General features: G+C 50.9%; 1 protein-coding gene across 8 annotated transcripts in view; it reads right to left on the reverse strand.

Moving 5' to 3' along the window:
- Positions 1 to 17,745, reverse strand: part of RASGRF1 (Ras protein specific guanine nucleotide releasing factor 1) — a 100,274-nt gene that overhangs the window by 42,702 nt on the left and 39,827 nt on the right. For all 8 annotated transcript variants that reach the window (XR_003507411.1, XR_003507414.1, XR_003507413.1 and 5 more), the window contains exons 6-10: positions 13,336 to 13,415; positions 10,052 to 10,245; positions 9,637 to 9,746; positions 4,563 to 4,681; positions 2,720 to 2,880 (exon numbers count right to left, since the gene is read on the reverse strand). Coding sequence is in view for 4 of the 8 variants with exons in the window: in XM_027521308.1 (XP_027377109.1) it covers positions 2,720 to 2,880; positions 4,563 to 4,681; positions 9,637 to 9,746; positions 10,052 to 10,245; positions 13,336 to 13,415 (664 nt within the window). In the remaining 4 variants the exon portion in view is untranslated. The remainder of the gene's footprint in view (positions 1 to 2,719; positions 2,881 to 4,562; positions 4,682 to 9,636; positions 9,747 to 10,051; positions 10,246 to 13,335; positions 13,416 to 17,745) is intronic.

Raw genomic sequence — 17,745 nt, forward strand, 5'->3', positions numbered from 1 at the left:
GTCCAGTGGTTAAGACTTCACCTTCCAATGCAGGGGGTATGGGTTCAATCCCTGGTCGGAGAGCTAAGATCCCACATGTCTCTTGGCCAAAAAACCAAAACACAGGTGGCGCTAGTGGTAAAGAACCCGCCTGCCAACGCAGGAGACGTAAGAGACACGGGTTCAAACCCTGGGTTGGGAAGATCCCTTGGAGAAGGAAGTGGCAACCCACTCCAGTATTCTTGCCTGGAGAATCCCCGAGAACAGGGGAACCTGGCAGGCTACAGTTCATGGGGTCATAAACAGTCGGACATAACTGAAGTGACTTAGCACACAACAGAAGCAATACTGTAACAAATTCAGTAAAGATTTTAAAAAATGGTCCACATAAAAAAAATCTTAAAAGAAAATTAAATATTAAAAAGAAGCCCAATGAAGTAGCTCAGTTGGGACTGGCTCAGAGATGCCGTCCCTGAAGAAGGCTAAAGGTTGGGCTGGGGATGGAGAGCTTGCATGTTTGCTTCTTGTCTCACAGCAGCTCCGAGGTATGACCTTGTAGCCCCAAGTCTGGAGAAGTTTGAAATCCCTCATCCTAGGCTAACAAAGGTCCATCTTGTCAAAACTATGGTTTTTCCAGTAGTCATGCAGGGATGTGAGAGTTGGACATGAAGAAGGCTGAGAGCCAAAGAACTGATGCTTTCAAACTGTGGTGCTGGAGAAGACTCTTGAGAGTCCCTTGGACAGCAAGGAGATCAAACAAGTTAATCCTAAAGGAAATCAACTCTGACTATTCGTTGGAAGGACATATGCTGAAGCTGAAGTTTCAATATTTTGGCCACCTGATGTGAAGAGCCAACTCTTGGAAAAGACCCCGATGTTGGGAAAGACTGAGGGCAGGAGGCCAAGTGGGCAACAGAGGATGAGATGGTTGGATGGCATCACCAACTCAATGGACAGGAGTTTGAGCAAACTCTAGGAGATAGTGAAGGACAGGGAAGCCTGGTATGCTGCAGTCCATGGGGTTGCAAAGAATTAGACATTAGTGACTGAGTATACATGCAAACTGGGGCTTAAGGTCACTCACGGGTAAGTAGCAGGGCTAGAATTTGAGTAGTGCTCAGATTCCACCTTTACCAGTATGCTAAGAGACTTTTAAAGCTCAAACAAATAAACAACCTCTCAAACCAAAATAAGATAAAATGAACAAACACAACGACATGTGCTTTCATATTGAAAAGCTGCCTTCAAGTCTCCGGTCCAAACCACCCCTACTGACTCCCACCTGCTGGAGGAACCATTCCTCCAGTCTGGACAGAGATCTTCCTAAAAGAAACTCCAGAGCTAATAAATAATGAATGCTTTCCTTGACCCACAATTTGGTTGAAACTGGAGTATTCCATGTTTGTAAATTAATTTCCCCCCGTGCAGCCGACCAACTAATTTGTCGACATGTTAACATAAGCAGTAGGTTCCCCGAAGCCATTGCTTGATTTATTAGCGCTGCAGGAGGCTATGGGCTAGGCGTCCAGGGTCTGGAAGAATGGTTTCCCTGATGTTCTACTTTAATTAAGGGCTCCTTCTGGCCCTCTCCAGGCCACAGCATGTTCAGACGTGAAATCTGCTGAAGCGAGCCTTCATGGGGATGAACACAGTTTGGGGAGGCTGTCGCTACAGAGGCAGGGAAATCACAGCTCCCAGAGCAGGTCTATGGGCACTCCCTGCATCTGTGCACGCCTCTGGTGAGGACAGCCACCTTTATTTCAAAGCAGATAAGAAAGTGAGGTGCAGACCAGTATGGGAAGTGTCCCGGCTCACACAGTGTAAGAGACAGAAGTGGGATCAAATCCTGAGCTCTCAGCAGTGGGATAAGCCATGTGCCATGTTGGGGAGTGGTAGCTTCTGCCTGGGGTGCTGGCGGGGGGTGAGTGCCCAAAGGCTTTAGGAACGGGTGCTGTCTGAACTCCTTTTTGGTTGGAAATGAGAAAAAGGCTCTGGGTGCTGCTCTGCCTCAGCCAGATGTGACCATCCTCCACTGGCCCCTCACATACACCTACGGGACTTTTAAGGGCTTATCTGGGGACTTTTCTGGTAGTCCAGTGGTAAGAATCCTGCCTTCCAATGAAGGAGACACGGGTCCAATCCCCGGTCCAGGAAGATCGTACATGCTTCGGAGCAACAAAGCCCGTGCACCATAGTTACTAAGCCTGTGCTCTAGACCCCAGGACTCACAACTGCTGAGCCCATATGCTGCAATTACTTAAGCCTGTGGGCCCTGGAGTCTGTGCTCTGCAGCAAGAGAAGCCACTGCAATGAAAAGCCCAGGCACTGCAACCAGAGAGCAGCCCCCACTTGCCAAAACTAAGAAAAGCCCATTCTCAACAACAAAGACCCAGCACAGTCAAAAATAAAGAAATTAAAAATAAATAAATAAAAATTTAAGAAAGAGCTTCTCTGAACCCCCTGGCTCCTCTGTCCCAGCTCCCAGCTGTGGGGGTGCCTTTGGGCATCTTCGAACTCACTTTCCCATTTCCCATGACTTCTACAGTAGAAAACCCATGAATGGTTCGCTCATTCCAAGCTTCCAGTTGGACCAGTCAGCGTGTGTGTGTGTGTGTACACTCGAGCGTCTCTGACGTCCCTGCCCACTGTCTGGGCCCTGGTTGGGGTCGGTCAGGACTCCCAGGTCAGTGTAGTGTCCAATCTCCAGCCCCAGCAGCTCCCCAGCCCCGGCCATCCTTACCTTAGTCAGGTGAAGCTTTCCACCAGAGCCTCTGGTGCAGATGATCAGGTGCTTAGAAAACAGGAAGCACTGCCTCTCGCCCTCCTTCTTCAGGGAAAGGGACCCCAGGCGCCCCCTGGTGATCTTGCCCTTCTCGGACATGGGCACCTGGATGAGGGACCCTGCAGACGGAGGAGAGACCCTGAGTCCATCTCCCAGGACAACCTGTGCCTCTGAGCCAGCTTTGAAGCTGCATGTGGGTGGCGATGCCAGTGGCCATGGCAGTGGGACAAGGTGACCCTGGCTCCTGGTAGCAGACAGGTGACTCAGACACCCCCTCCAGCCCCTCCTTGGGGCCACATGGTGGGGTTCAGGGGGGGCGGGTGATAACGAGAGAAGCTCCATACCAGAACTTTGACCCACCCAGCCAGGGCCAGGGCCTTAGAAAGCAAAGGAACCCTGAAGGACATGGCCCCTAGGGTGAGAATGCAGGACTAGGCTGGGGCCTGGGGGTGGCAGGAGACTGAAGAAGTGGGGAGCTGGCTGTGGCCTAGAGAGATTGATAAGACACACTAAGTCCCTGCTGCCACATGCAGCCACTGTAGACATGACCAATTGATCACAGCGTGTTCTGCTGCAGAGTCCAATGCCACTTCCCCAGGAAGCCCTCCCTGATTCCCCCTAGTCCCACTCTGGGCCACCACTCTGCCTCCTGCCCACATTTATCACTGCACGGACCCTCTTTCCTGTATCCTGAGCCCCTTTCCCTTGCACATTCAGCTCTGGAGGGAGGGGCAGGTTCTCTGGGCATCCCTGGAGACCTGAGCTGGACTGGCATGAATAGGGCAGGCATCCATGGGCGTTGTGAGACAGAATAAATGAGAAAGGGCTTGTTGGGCTCCCTGTCTGATCTCCAGGTCCAGCCCATCCCCTCAGTTTGCGCACAGCACAGCTCAAGGGAGTGGGTCACAGGCTAGGCTGGCTCTGGGGTCAGCAGGTCCCAGGGTGGACCCAGGGGAAGGACACAGGGGCTCAGAACAAGCTCCCAGTAGAGGGGGTTCAGGCCAAGAGCAGCGGGGACCAGTGACAGCTGCTCAGGCCAGCCTTTCATGTAGTCAGAAACCTCCAGGACAAGATGGAAGGAAGGGAGGAAGGAAGGAAGGAAGGAAGGCTGAGGTCCATCCTGAGGCATCACCTCTGGGGCACAACAGCAGACACTGAATTTCCCACAGGCCGTCGAATCCGAACCAGCTGACCTTAAAGGCATTGTTGCTCTAACATCCCCAAGTTGGAAGTCAGTTCCTTGGGCCCCAGAGAGCTTCACCCACCCTTTTCAATAGGGCCGGGCCTCTCAACAGTGTCCCCAAGGTTAGCTGAAGCCTAAGAGTAAGGGGACCGCACCCAGAACCACTGTGATCACGGCCTCCCCAAGAGGCCAAGCACAGGACAGAGGGACTGACCCTCGCCAACGCCACCTTGACACTGCAACTACTTGTGACTCACGGGGCCAGTCAGAGCCTGGCCTCATGCTCCACCCCGTATTCTCTCCCTCAAAGGACATGTCAGTGTTTACGATGGTATACAGTAGACAAACCAAGGCCATCTGGGAAGAATTGTGTTTACATCTGGAGACAAGGAAACTGTGAAAACTGACAATATCAGCATCTATATGTATAGACACCGCCGTCTACATATAGCTGTCACATTTCCCCCGGCAGGCCCGGAACATGCCGCAGTCATGCCGGCAGGCTTTAGCACGTGGCAGCTGAGCCAACTGATGGTGTTCCTGAATGTGGCCTGCCTCCCGCTGCCGGAGCCCACCTGGCCGGGGATGGATGGGGGATGCAGGGTACAGAGGCCATACCTTGTCTCACAAAGGTCTGGCTGGTGTCCAGGAGGATCTCACAGCCTTCAATGATCATGCGTTCAATGGCCAGGTTTTTCCGGATGTTCTCGGTCTCACTGACTTCATCGTGCATTATCCTGTGAGGATGAACAGTCAGAGACCAGCGGCCCCCACCTCCCAGGGAGGATGCAATGCTGGGTCTCTGGCTAGACCTGGGAAGACAGCCTGGATTCTCAGGTAGAATCTGTGATCACCAAAGGTGAGAGAGCCTACTTACACGGAGAGCCCGCTGTGTGTGTGCACTTTACAGGGCGGGCTCCTCTAATTTTCCAACAGCTCTGGGAGGCTGAGAAAGACGGTCTGACCCACATGGAAGAGAGACAGCAGAGCTGGGAGGAAGATGGGCTTATAGCAGACATCCTTTCTTCATTGCTTGCCTCTTACCCCACCACTGGTCTCATTTCCATCCAGAGAACAAACCAAGCTCTTTCCTGCCTCGGGGAAATGTGCTTGTTTCTCCCCTCTGCACGTTCTTTTAAAAAGATTAATTAAAATTTGAAATTGGAGTATGGTTGCTTTGCTGCTGCTAAGTCACTTCAGTCGTGTCCGACTCTGTGCGACCCCATAGACGGCAGCCCACCAGGCTCCCCCATCCCTGGGATTCTCCAGGCAAGAACACTGGAGTGGATTGCCATTTCCTTCTCCAATGCATGAAAGTGAAAAGTGAAAGTGAAGTCGATCAGTCGTGTCCAACTCTTCGTGACCCCATGGACTGCAGCCTACCAGGCTCCTCTGCCCGTGGGATTTTCCAGCCAAGAGTACTGGAGTGGGTTGCCATTGCCTTCTCCGACAGTCGCTTTAGCGATATAATAATCTGAATCAGCTATTTGTTGTTGTTGTTCAGTCACTCAGTTGTATGCAACTCTTTGTGACCCCATGGACTGCAGAACACCAGGCTTCCCTGTCCTCCTCTACCTCCCAGAGTTTGCTTAAACTCATGTTCATCAAGTCGATGATGCCATCCAACTGTCTCATCCTCTGTTGCTTCCTTCTTCTCCTGCCCTCAATCTTTTCAGCATCAGGATCTTTTCCAATGAGTCATGCCAAATAGAAGGGGGAAAATGTGGAAACAGTGACAGACTATTTTCTTGGGCTCCAAAATCATTGCAGACAGTGACTGCAGCCATGAAATTAAAAGACTCTTGCTCCTTGTAAGGAAAGCTATGGCCAACCTAAACAGCGTATGAAAAAGCAAAGACATCACTTTGCTGACAAAGGTCTGTATAGGCAAAGCTATGGTTTTTCCAGTAGTAATATTCGGATGAATCAGCTATACACGTACATATATGTCCCTTCCCTCTAGATCCTCCCTCCCACTGCCCCAACCCACCCTCCAGATTATCACAGAGCACTGAGCTAAGCTCCTGTGCTATGCAGCAGCTTCCCACTAGCTATTTTACATGTGCTAGTGTGTATATGTCAATGCTACTATCTCAATTTGTCACACCTCCTTCTCCCCCCTTGCACACTCTTTATATAGTGGTTTCCTTAATGTTTGGGTTCCAGAATGCCTTATTTTTGGATTGCCAACTTGGCAATCCAGTTGGCTCAAGGAAAGACTGACTGCAGTTTGTTTCTATAGGCTCCAGCACGACTAGGAGGTTTAAGCAAGACACAGTTTGCCCCTTCATCTGAGAACACTTGCAACTTTCTGTTCTGGTTCTGACTGCTGCAACACTGCTCCTCTCCACAAGGTGGCAGTACTTAACTGCTTTTTAAAAATAGCATTGGTGGGAAAAGGTAGGAGTGAGTTAACAACTTTGCTAAGACCCTCCATGTGTTCCCAGGAGTCTTAGGAAAGTAGTGAATATATATATATATTTTTGGAAGGAGGTCTGGAAAAAGTAGCCCACCTATTCTAAGGAAAGCACAAAGCCTCCTCTTTGTTTGTTGATGCCTGAAATTCCACAAGTAAGATACCACTCAGAGAGCTGACGAGTATTCAGTGGTTAACAGAGTTCTCTCGTAGACATGATGCAATTCAAACCCAGTAACAATGAGAGATGACATGGGTGGAGCTGGACCTGTGAACAGGGGAATCAGTGTGATTGATGCTAAACACATTACTCAACCCCTCAAATATTTAGCTTCCCATTTGTAACTGTTGGGGTGAGGATGGAAAATAATGTATTGCATGGGCTGACCTCATGCAGTGACAGGTGCTTGAATAAAAGGTGGTGACCACTGCCCTTATCACTGCAAAATGTTATTGTAAAAAAAAGGTGATACATGATAACTTGTCATTTTTGCTGGCTATCAGACTGGGGCATCGAGATGAGGTCTCTGCCTTAGAAGCTTTGGTTTTCTACCCATCCCACCCCCACCTTCCCAGCAACGCTCTTCTCTTTCCAGGCCTTAGCCTTCTTCAGGAAAACACATGGGCACGGGCCAGGGAGGGACCTTTCAGGTAGTTCTGTGGATGGAAGTAGCCATCCTTTCTCCAGCCTCCAAAAGTACTTCACTTTTGGAAGCAGCCCAAGGCAATCATAACCCTCTCTCTTGCACAGAGTGGGGGACTGGCTGAAGAGGCTAGAGGTGCTCAAAATGAGGGGGTGGACTCCCTGGCGGTCCTGTGGCTGAAACTTCACAACCCAATTCAGGAAATGCAGGTTTGATCCCTGGTCAGGTGCCGTCAAACTCAGCATAAAAAACCCAAACATAAAACAGAAGCAATAGTGTAACAAATTCAATAAAGACTTTAAAAAATGCTCCACATTAAAAAAAAAAAAAAATCTTTGTTATTTAGTCGCCAAGTCATGTCTGACTCTTTGGGACCCTGTAAACTATAGCCAGCCAGCCTCCTGTGTCCGTGAGATTCTCCAGGCAAGAATACTGCAGTGGGTTGCCATTTTCTCCTCCAAGGGGTCTTCTGGACCCAGGGATCGAACTTGGGTCTCCTACATCTCTGCCCCTGGCAGGCGGGCTCTTTACCCCTGAGCCACCTAGGGATGGCTGTTGGACGTGTATAAACTGCAGCAGCTCAGGGTAAACGGCAGACCCAGGTTGCAGTCTGTGATGGGGGAGCCTAGGTTAGGGAAGCTGGGGGCGACTCTGGGAAGGCGGCCTGGGGTTTCCAGGGCCTGAGGCTCCTGGGGGAACTGGAAGTGATGACCTGGGTTACCCTGGAGCCTAGGAGTGAGGAGTTCAGGAGAGGAAGTGGGACAAAGGCCCCCAGAGGTGAGGGGTGCAGGGCTCTGAGGCTGGCGAGGGAGGGGCTGGTTATCTTCTGGCTTCTAGTCAGGCTGCAGCTTTCCTCAGGCCCCAGGGAAGGTAGGAGGAGGATGAAAGGGCTGCTATCACATGGGAAAACCCTCTTCTGTGCTTCTCAGGCTGGGCTCAGGACCAGGTGCAGGTGATGGGTGGGGGGACAAAGGAAGAGCAGTCAGTACACCCAGCACCAGGGGGGAGAGGGGACTGGGGTCTTGGGCCAAGTTCCCTGGTACCCACGTGCCTCCTGTACCCCTGCCTGCACTGGGACAGGGCATCCCACAGGGTCCAGGAACTCACAGTGGGGGTCCACATCTTCTCCCTGGGGAAGAGTACACTGTACTGACTCCCTGGGGCCCGAGAGAACTGGGGTCCACACCCCACAATGGTTCTGTTAGTCTGCAGTCACGTCCTGCTTACACCTTCTCCCGAATTCTTCACTGTGGGGTCTGTGCCCTACCCCAGTCCAGATTGGTCCTCCCTCTGCCCAGCTGCCCAACAAGTTCCACTTGTTGAACTCGGGAAGCTGTTTAGGGCTCTGGGTGGTGGGTGGGGCTCCAGAGGGGCTGGTGGCTGAGCCCCACCCGCTGCAGACCCATCCAGTCTCTGACCATAAGGCCCTTCCTCACCTCTTGGCCTCCACTGGTGAATGCCCCAGGGCTCAGCCTTTGGTTCATACCTCATTCCTGCTTAAACTCACTCCCTTGGTGATCTCATCAATCTTGTGACTTTTAAAAAAAAATTTTGGCTGCACTACGTGGTATGCAGGATCTTAGTTCCCTGCCTAGGGATCGAACCCACACCTCCCACAGTGCAAGTGCAGAGTCTTAATCTCTGGACTGCCAGGGAAGTCCCAGCTGGTGACTTTAAATACCATGTCTGAGCTGATGACCTGTTCCATCTCGCCTCCCTAAACTCCAGACTCAAACACAGACTCTCTCTCCTTGTCATCTCCACTGCTGTCGTCCATCTCAGGCCCAACACACCCCCAATAAAGCTCCCATGAAGCAAAGCAGACCCCTTAAACCTGCCTCTCCAGCAGCTTCTACACCTTGCATCGTGGCAGTGCCATCCTTGAGGCTGCTCAGGCTCAGACTCCCTTTCGACTCCCAGGTTCTCTCTCTGTCCTCTTATCTCATCCATCAGAAACTCTAGTGGGTTCCCCCTTCAGAAAACACTAGAGTCTGAAGCTCCTTCCCTCCACACCGCCCCGCCCCCACAGATGGGGAATCCCTCCCCCACCGCCTGGCTGTGGCATCCCTCCTCCCTGGTCCCTCTGCTCCTGCCTGGGCAGAGACTGCGCCCCAGGGACTGACGGAAAGCAGGGGAGGCCCTGACTATGGGGCTTCGGCTTCTGACAATGGCCCAACCATCGCCTGTCCACCCACAGACACTGCCTGCTGCTGAACAGAGCCTGGGATACACGAAGGCCCAACACTCGGGACCCCATGGAGCTCCTACAGCCACAAGCATTGACACATCGACACTGGAGAACCAAGGAAATGGGCAGAGAGTGTCTGCGAGTCCCGGAGATGGGTCCACTGACTGCCCAGGCCCTTGCTGGGCCCCACCTGTGCCAGGGACAGCAAGCCACCCATCCCATCTGGCCGGTGCCCACCTGGACTGGAGCCGTAAACCCCTCAGACTGCTCCTGGGGATTCTGCCTCCAGGTGGGACAGGCTATGGGTCCCCACCCCTCGAAATCTTAAGTAGAAACATGAGTTTTGGCCATTTGGGCTCAGCGAACTCCCGGTGGGGGCACCCTCAAGCCTGGGTCTGCCCCGTGATGTGGGTTCCCTGGTGTGGGGACCCGCTGCAGGTTTACCTGGACAGCTCCTCCAGTTTGGACTTGGCATAGTCCAGGCTGTTGCGCTCCACGTGCTCATGAGGGGTGTGTGCCAGGAGCTCGTGCAGCGTCAGGATGTACCTGGGGATCTGTGGGGGCGGGGAGGTGAGGCAGGAGAGAGGTGGCGATGAAATGAGAGACAGGGGAGAGACAGATCCCCGGAGAGGGATGGGGGCGCAGAGACAGGGGTTCTCAGCACCAAGGACCTCCACTGCACTTCCAATCTCAGACTCTTCCGATCTCAGACTTGGAGCCAGGGTCTTGGGTGGGACGACCCCCACCCCTGGGCTGTCCCGCAGGCCAGTCTCTCCGCCGTTCGCACCCCTCCTGACCCCACCGCCCAGCCACCCATGTGCGCATGCGCCCTACCAGGGCGGCAGGCGGGGCGGCGCACCTGGAACATGGGGTAGGTGAGGAAGGTCTCCAGCGTCCTCTCCTCGCAGTCGGGCTTGGCCTCGTAGTGCTTGAGCAGCTTGTCAAAGTCGCGGTTCTGCTTGCAGTGCGCCAGGATCTGCAGGCTGTACTGGTGGTTGCGCACGAACTCCTGGTAGATGTTGAGCATGGGCAGCAGGATGTCGAACAGGTCGGCTGCAAGGAGGCGGGGCTCAGTGGGCAGCGGGGGCGCCCTCCATGTGCGGTGAGGGGCTGACGCCCTCCCCCAGGCCCTCGGCCTCCCCAGACCCGCTGGGGAGGTCCCAGAGAAACCCCCTGCCTTTGGAGCTGACCCTGGCCCCACCGCCCTCTCCTAGGAGAGACAGGAAGGCCCCAGGCACTGGGATCAATCACATCAGAACCACAAGGTTTGGAGCCCTATCTAGTCTGACACCTAGAGGGCCAGAGAAAGCAGGTGTGGAGGGTGCTGTGGGGTGCCTGCCCCCTGGGCACCTTTTAGGACACAGGTGCTTCTTCCCTGGCTGTCACCAGTCCCAGTGGCTGTCAGCTGGGTCCTCCCTGCGTGGGAACTGCTCTCTGCCGAAGGAAGCTGCCCTGCACAAGCTGGGCCCGTGACTGTAAGGGAGGGGGCTGTGAAGGCCGGCCCCTGCCTCGACTGGGGACCTCTCTGAGGGGCCACCTGGGTCCCAGAGTGCCTGTGGGGGTTGCCCTTGGCCTCTGTTGTAATTACATCCCCCCAGTGCCCTCCTCCCTCCAGGGGGCCTCCCTCCCAGAGTGTCCCATCTGTGACTGGGACCTGTCAGAGGCCACAGGGTGAGTCAGCAGCTGGCTTGGAACCAGGTTTCCCGACTCCCTTGTTCCAGGGCTTTCCACCTCGTGACATGCTTTCCTGAATCTCTATGCCCTCACCTGTGGGTCCCCTGTCCCTGCCCTCCCAGCTCTGCAGCCCCTGCTGGCCCATCAGTCTCAACCTCCTGTCCTTCCAGCTCTTGAAAGCCCAAGCCTGCCCTTCAACACTTGGTGGGATGGGATGGAGCCTTTAAAACAGAGGTCCCCCAACCTCCCGGACAGCACCTCCTGTCAGATCAGCATCAGTGTTAGATTAGAAATAAAATGCACAATAAACATACTGTGCTCGAAACATCTTGAAGTCATCCCCCCAGTCCTGGTCCGTGGAAAAACTGTCTTCTATGAAATCAGTCCCTGGTACCCAAAAGGTTGGGGACCATTGCTCTAAAACATCAGCTTACTAACCCCATTAAAGAGAAAGACCATGCAGCTAGTGATGATTATACTTAGTGAAGTAAGTCAGACAGAGAAAGACAAACTCCATATGATATCACTCATATGTGGAATCTAAATATGACACGAACTTATATACAAAACAGAAACAGACTCACAGACTTAGGGAACAGATTTGTGGCTGCCAAGGGGGAGGGGGATGGGGGATGGATGGAGTGGGAGCTTGGGTTTAGCATTTGTAACTTTTTACATATAGAACGGATAAACGAGAAGGTCCTACTGTATAGCACAGGGCTTCCCTGGTGGCTCAGTGGTAAACAAGCTGCCCGCCAAGGCAGGAGACATAGGAGACTCAGGTTTGATCCCTGAGTAGGGAAGATCCCCTGGAGGAGGAAATGGTTACCCACTCCAGTATTCTTCTCGGGAAAATCCTATGGACACAGGAGCCTGGAGGGCTACAGTCCATGGGGTTGCAAAGAGTCTGAGCACCCATACATCCAGTGTATAGCACGAGGAATTATATTCAATAACCCATAATAACCATAATGGAAAAGAATATTATAAAAGGAACATATACATAGGTATAAGTGAATCACTTTGCTGTACAGCTGAAATGAAGACAACATTGTAAGTCAACTACATTTCAATAAAAGGAAAAAATTTCCTTGTAACAAACTCTAAGTGGGAGCTCTCATGCAAGGCATCCACCTATCCAGGGGATCACCTCATCAATCCTACGAGGACAGAAAGTACAGCCTTTTTCTTTTTTCTAGTGTATATGTGTGTGTTTGCTCAGTCGTTAAGTCGTGTCCAACTCTTTGTGACCCTATGGGCTGTAGCCTGCCAGGCTCCTCTGTCCATGGAGTTTTTCAGGCAAGAATATAGGAGCAGGTTGCCATTTCCTCTTCCAGGGGATCTTTCTGACCCAAGGATAAAACCATGGCTCTTGTGTCTCCTGCATTGGCAGGCCTGTTCTTTACCACTGAGTCACCTGCTTCTTCTTTTGACCTTGGAGAAAATGGGTCTCTTTGACCTGAGAGAAATAGAAATAGCACTCGCTCCCTGTGGAAGTCTCCTGGCCTGTGGGCAGGGGAGCCTCTCCTCTCTCAGCAGTCCCTTCACCTTCCTGAGCCTTTTCCCTTGACTCCACAGCAGAACTGACACAACACTCACCTTTTCCTGTTGAATTAGGTGGAAGGAAGATGCTACCCAGGGTTGGAGAGACAAGATGTGAGAGGCACTCCTATACATCACTCTCAGGAGTGAGGACTTGGAGAGAAATGTGACGGTGGGTACAGAGCGGGGAGTCCACCGCCCTTGTTTCAGCCATTCAGCCTCTGGACACCTATCTCAGGGAACTGCTCTCTACTATGGAGACCACCTCACACATAGACACTATTGTTTCTAGTAACAGCAAAAAGGCAGAGCATCTTTAAGAGCCAAGAAGGGGGAGATGTCTGTGTAGACAGTGGCAGATTCACAGGGCCCTGGAGCACTACACAGTCATCAAAAAGCATGCTTCAGCTTGAGAAAATGCTTATGCAATAATGTTAAGTAAAAAAAAAAAACCCACAGTAAGATTCAAATTCTATATTCAGTATGTTTGCAATTATGTAAAATGGGAAAAAAAATCACCAAGATCTATGCATAGAAAAAAGAATTGGAAGGAAACAAACCCAAGTGTTTACAGTAGTTATCTTTGGGAAGCAGAACTATGGCTGATATTTTTAACCATTTCCTTCTTTTCTGGATTCTCGAATTTTCTCAAATGGGTACATATATTTTATTTTTAAAAAGGAAAAACAGATAAACTAAAAATATATCACTTCCTCCCAGAAATGTAGCTTTTGCCAATTTGTTTTTCCTCTTCTGAGCCCTCTGAGTGTTCCTGGGAGTTTTTAAAGGGCCCCTGTGGTACATTCTGCAAGGACAAAAGTGTTGCCAGCTGGGGTTTGGGGGGGAGGGGGTGGCCACTGTAGAGGGACTTCCCAGGTCAGGGTGGGGATGGAGGGGCAGAGGACCCCTGCCAGGGCTGCTACTCACCCAGGACCAGCGTGGGCCAGCTGGAGATGCGGGCCTTCAGGCCTTGGTAAAAGATCTGGTGCAAAAACATGATGGTCTCGCTGCAAGAGAAAACAACAGGGTTAAGCTCAGGCCAGGACATCCTGTCCCTCCAAGCATCCCCTACCACAAGTTAAGGAAATCCTCTCAGGTGACACTTAACCTGAAAACCAGTTCAGTGGGATGGACTATGTAATTTGTGGGGCCTGATGTAAAACAAACAAGCGAGCCCCTTGTTAACAAAATGGTTAAAAATTTCAGGATGGGGTTTCCCTGGCGGTCCAGTGCAATGCAAGGGACACTAATGCTCTTAGGACAAGAGCAGAGGATGGAAGGCGCTGGGTGGGCGCCCCTGGGCTGCGAGGCACAGGAGGCCAGTAAGGGGCCTGGACCTCATGTGCACGGAAGTCCTGAGAGGCACGGGGCTCCTGGACCCTGGATGGGTTTGGAATTCCCTGAGCACCCCCACTCTGCAGAGAAAACACACTGTGTGAACAGAGAAAGAAAAGAAGGAAAGACTGAAGAGAAAAAGGGGTGAGGGAGCTGAGAGGTGGGGGTGGTGGTAAGAGAACAGAACACAGCGCCTGGGCTCTGCAGAGCAAAGTCTGTACTGGTCACACCCCCAGGACGTTCAGAAGGGAAGGCTGGGGCCAGGGGGACCTTTAACAGGTATCATTGGAAAAGATCCTAATGCTGGGGAAGACTGAAGGCAAAAGTAGAAGTGGATGATAGAGGATGAGATGGTTGGATGGTATCACTGACTCAGTGGACATGAGTTTGAGCAAGTTCCTGGAGATAGTAGAGGGTAGGGAAGCCTGGCGTGCTGCAGTACAAGGGGGTCGCAAAGAGTCGGACACAACCGAGCTACTGAACAACAAAGTAGTGGAAACATTCCAAGTTCTCATTCCTGAGTGTGGTCCAGTCATTACCGTGAATTAACTATCATTTCCCTGAAGTCCCAAGAGAACAGGCCCCCAGGGGTGGTGACACAGTGATTTCTGGACTGGGGGCCCCATTTGATGGCTGAAGTCATCTTCAGTTTTCAGGCAGAGAGTCTGCAACAGATGTACCTGTGACCAGGCTGATTCTGCCTGTTCATGGACCTTGAACTAGTCATTGAACAGATAAACAGGCACCGTGCCAATCTGAAGAGCTTTAGTTGTCCACATGGGAAGAGCCTTTGGAAAATTCAAATGAGACGGATCCGGGGTGCATGGCAGTGCACAGAGGGGTGAATGTGGGCCCTGAAGTGGGGGAGGGTGGAGGTAGAAAGACTATTGGGGGTTCCTGAGGAGCCAGGAGGTGATGAATGACCCCAAGCACTGACAGCAAGACTCAGGGCCCCACTCCCAGGAAACGGTTTCCTACGGCTGCAGGAAACACCAGGGAGGAAATCCACCCTCTTAGATTCCAACAGGGCATGGACTGGTAGAGTAGCACAGTAGGAACATGATAAGCTGGGACTACAAAAATACAGTTGATGAAGGCTCCCTTTTCCCTTTGTATTGGCCATTTGAACATCTTCTTTTGAGAACTGCCAAGTCCTATTTACTATTTTCAGTTTTATTAATTTAAACTAACTCTTCATGTTAAGTGTATAATGGAACATCTACATTGCAGACTTTTTTTTTCTCAGCTATTTTCCACTGATTTTGTGTTTACTGTCTTTTAAAGTTTTTCTACTTTGCCGTGAGGTGTACCATTTTCTTCTTTTTTTTCTTCCTGTTTTGAGCATGTCTTTTCCCACTCCTAGATTGCATACACACTCATCTGTATTTTATTTTTTACATATAAATACTTAACTAGGGGACTTCCTTTGTGGTCCAGTGGTTAAGAATCTGCCTGCCATGCAGGGGACACAGGTTAGATCCTTGGTCTGGAAGATTCCACATGCTTCAGAGAGACTAAGCCCATGTGCCACAACTACTGAGCCTGTGCTCTAGAGCCCAGGGGCCTCAACAAGAGAAGCCACCACGAGAGAAGCCTGAGCACCACAACTAGAGAGTACGCCTGTTGCACCTAGAGAAAGCCCATGCAGCAACGAAGACCTGGTGCAGCCAAAATAAATAAGTAATTGTAAAAATACTTAACTCCAGTTTACTTTGGTGTAGCTTGTGAATAAAATATATAAATGTAATCTTTCTCTCAGTTTGGTTAGCCAACTGCCCCATTTTATTTATCCAATACTCCAGCTGTTTCCCCTGCTTTCCAAAGCTGACTTTATTGTTACTAAATTCTCAAACATGTGTAAGTCTGTTTCTGAACTTTCTATTTTACTTTGATGGTCTATTGGCCTGTTCTGGAAATAGTGTCGGGCTGTTTTTGTTACTTTTAATATGTTTATAAGCCTATAATATATTTGAATTAATGTAGGAAATGTTACTTTCATTGTTCTTTTTTCAGAACATGATTATCAATTTACATGTATTTATTCCTTCAGATGGACTTTAAAATCACTCTGCTAGGCTGAACTTCAATTGCAATTATATTAACTTTATAGCATGTTTTGGGTGAAATGACATATTTATGACATGGAATCTTGCCATCCAGAATGCTGGCCCACTTTCTGTTTTTGTACAGCCTGCAAGTTTAGAAGGACTTTTATAATTTTAAATGGTTGAAAAAAATCTAAAATGCATTTTATGGTAAGTAAAAATTATATAGAATTACCATTTTAGCATCCATAAATAAAGGTTTACTGTAACATAGCTGCACCCATTCAACCAATCATTAGGATTGCCTAAGTCCACCTGCTTCTGACAGAGACCCTCTGGCCCTCAAGATCTAAAATATTTACCATCTGGCCTTTGACAGAAGAACTCTGCTGAGACCTAGTTTATGTGAATGCTGTCCCTGAATTGTGCAGTGCACAGCGAGGGCAACTGTATTCTACGGCCCTATCCCTCCCCACAGCTTACTTAGAGTGCACCAGGGAATCTAATACAAAAGAAATCGTTATTTAAGTGTGATGAATGCTACAAAAGAGGGCCCTGGAAGCACACAACCAGGGAAAAGAAGCCAACGGCGACAAGGGGAGTGGGGTGGTCGGAGACATCCAAGAAAAACATGAAGGAAGAGTAGGAGAGAGCTGTTGTAAGGAAAACAGGGAGGACAGTAGGGTGGGGAGAATTAGAGGGAGAGGAAGCGACCTGTCTACTTGGGAAGCATTCATTTTTCCTGGTTCCCTTCTTGAGCCCAGAAAGGAGTGTGACTCACCCAAGCCATTCTCAGATCCACAGGGCTGGGCTGGAAGAGGAGGGCAGAACCAGGCCTCTTCACTCTTGCCCTGCTCTCTACCCATCCCTCCTCACTCCTCAGCCCATGCAGACATGACGAATGGATGGCAGCATACTCCCCCACGGAGCCTCACCATCCTTCTCAGCCCGGGACTCCCAGCCACCGCCGATCAATCAGAGTGGCATCAAGGTACCAACCATCTGTCACCCAGGTGGGATGTTCTCATCACGGGGCCATGCCTGTGGTTCCCAGCACATGTTGCCGGGCAATGTTTTTATTAAAGGGAAACAGTCCAAGTCTCTGCACTCATTGTCTTGGGTAAACAAAATCTGCTGCAGGTGTTTATTTCAAAGATCACTCCTCCCCTACCCTCCACCCTCCACTATTGTAGAAACACACAATTAACCCCCTCCCCAGCTCTGTAGCACCCTCCAGGAATCTGCCAGCCTGGAGAGAGCCCTCTTTCTTCTCAAGGACTTCTTTTAAGGAGCTCCAGCAAATGAAATCACCAAAGTAGCATCAGGTTTCTAGTGTGGCTGAATCATTGAATTCATTTTGGCCTAAAAGCAAACCCAGGGGGAAGTCACGTGTAGAAATGCCTTCTAGTGAGTGGGCTGGCAGCCTCTGCCCTTGGCCTGTGGCACACACGGACCTCTGTGCTGTGGTCCAAGGCAGGGAGACCCCAGAGATTCACAGCACTTACCCAGCAAGAGGGGAGGCACTTACCCAGCAAGAGGGGAGGCTGGGTTCACACGCAACAGAAAGTTCTCAATAGCGCAGAAGTGGGTGGGGGCAGTGCGTGCCAAGACCTGGGTTGTGATGAGCACGCGTTGGGGAAAAGGAGGATGGGGTAAGTGAAGATCCAGCCCATCATTTAATAGGGCAGCAGGGGCAAGCAGAGGCCTTGATGTAAAATGGAACTGAATTAAAGTCACAGCCCACTGGAACCCTGAGAATGTCCCATCCATCACCTCTCTGAGCTCTGATGCCAGCCTGATGGGGCATCTCCCAGGATCGGAAATCACTCGGGCCAAGTGCTCAGAGAGCCTGGCATGAAGCCGGCCCTGCAAAGTTTAACGTGGTGAGGGCAGTCCAGAACATTCAGTCATGCACAGAAGCTGTGCAGTGCTGCTATTTTTTAATGAAAAAATCAAT

The sequence above is a fragment of the Bos indicus x Bos taurus genome, chromosome 21, assembly GCF_003369695.1.
Source record: "Bos indicus x Bos taurus breed Angus x Brahman F1 hybrid chromosome 21, Bos_hybrid_MaternalHap_v2.0, whole genome shotgun sequence".
NCBI lineage: Eukaryota > Metazoa > Chordata > Mammalia > Artiodactyla > Bovidae > Bos > Bos indicus x Bos taurus.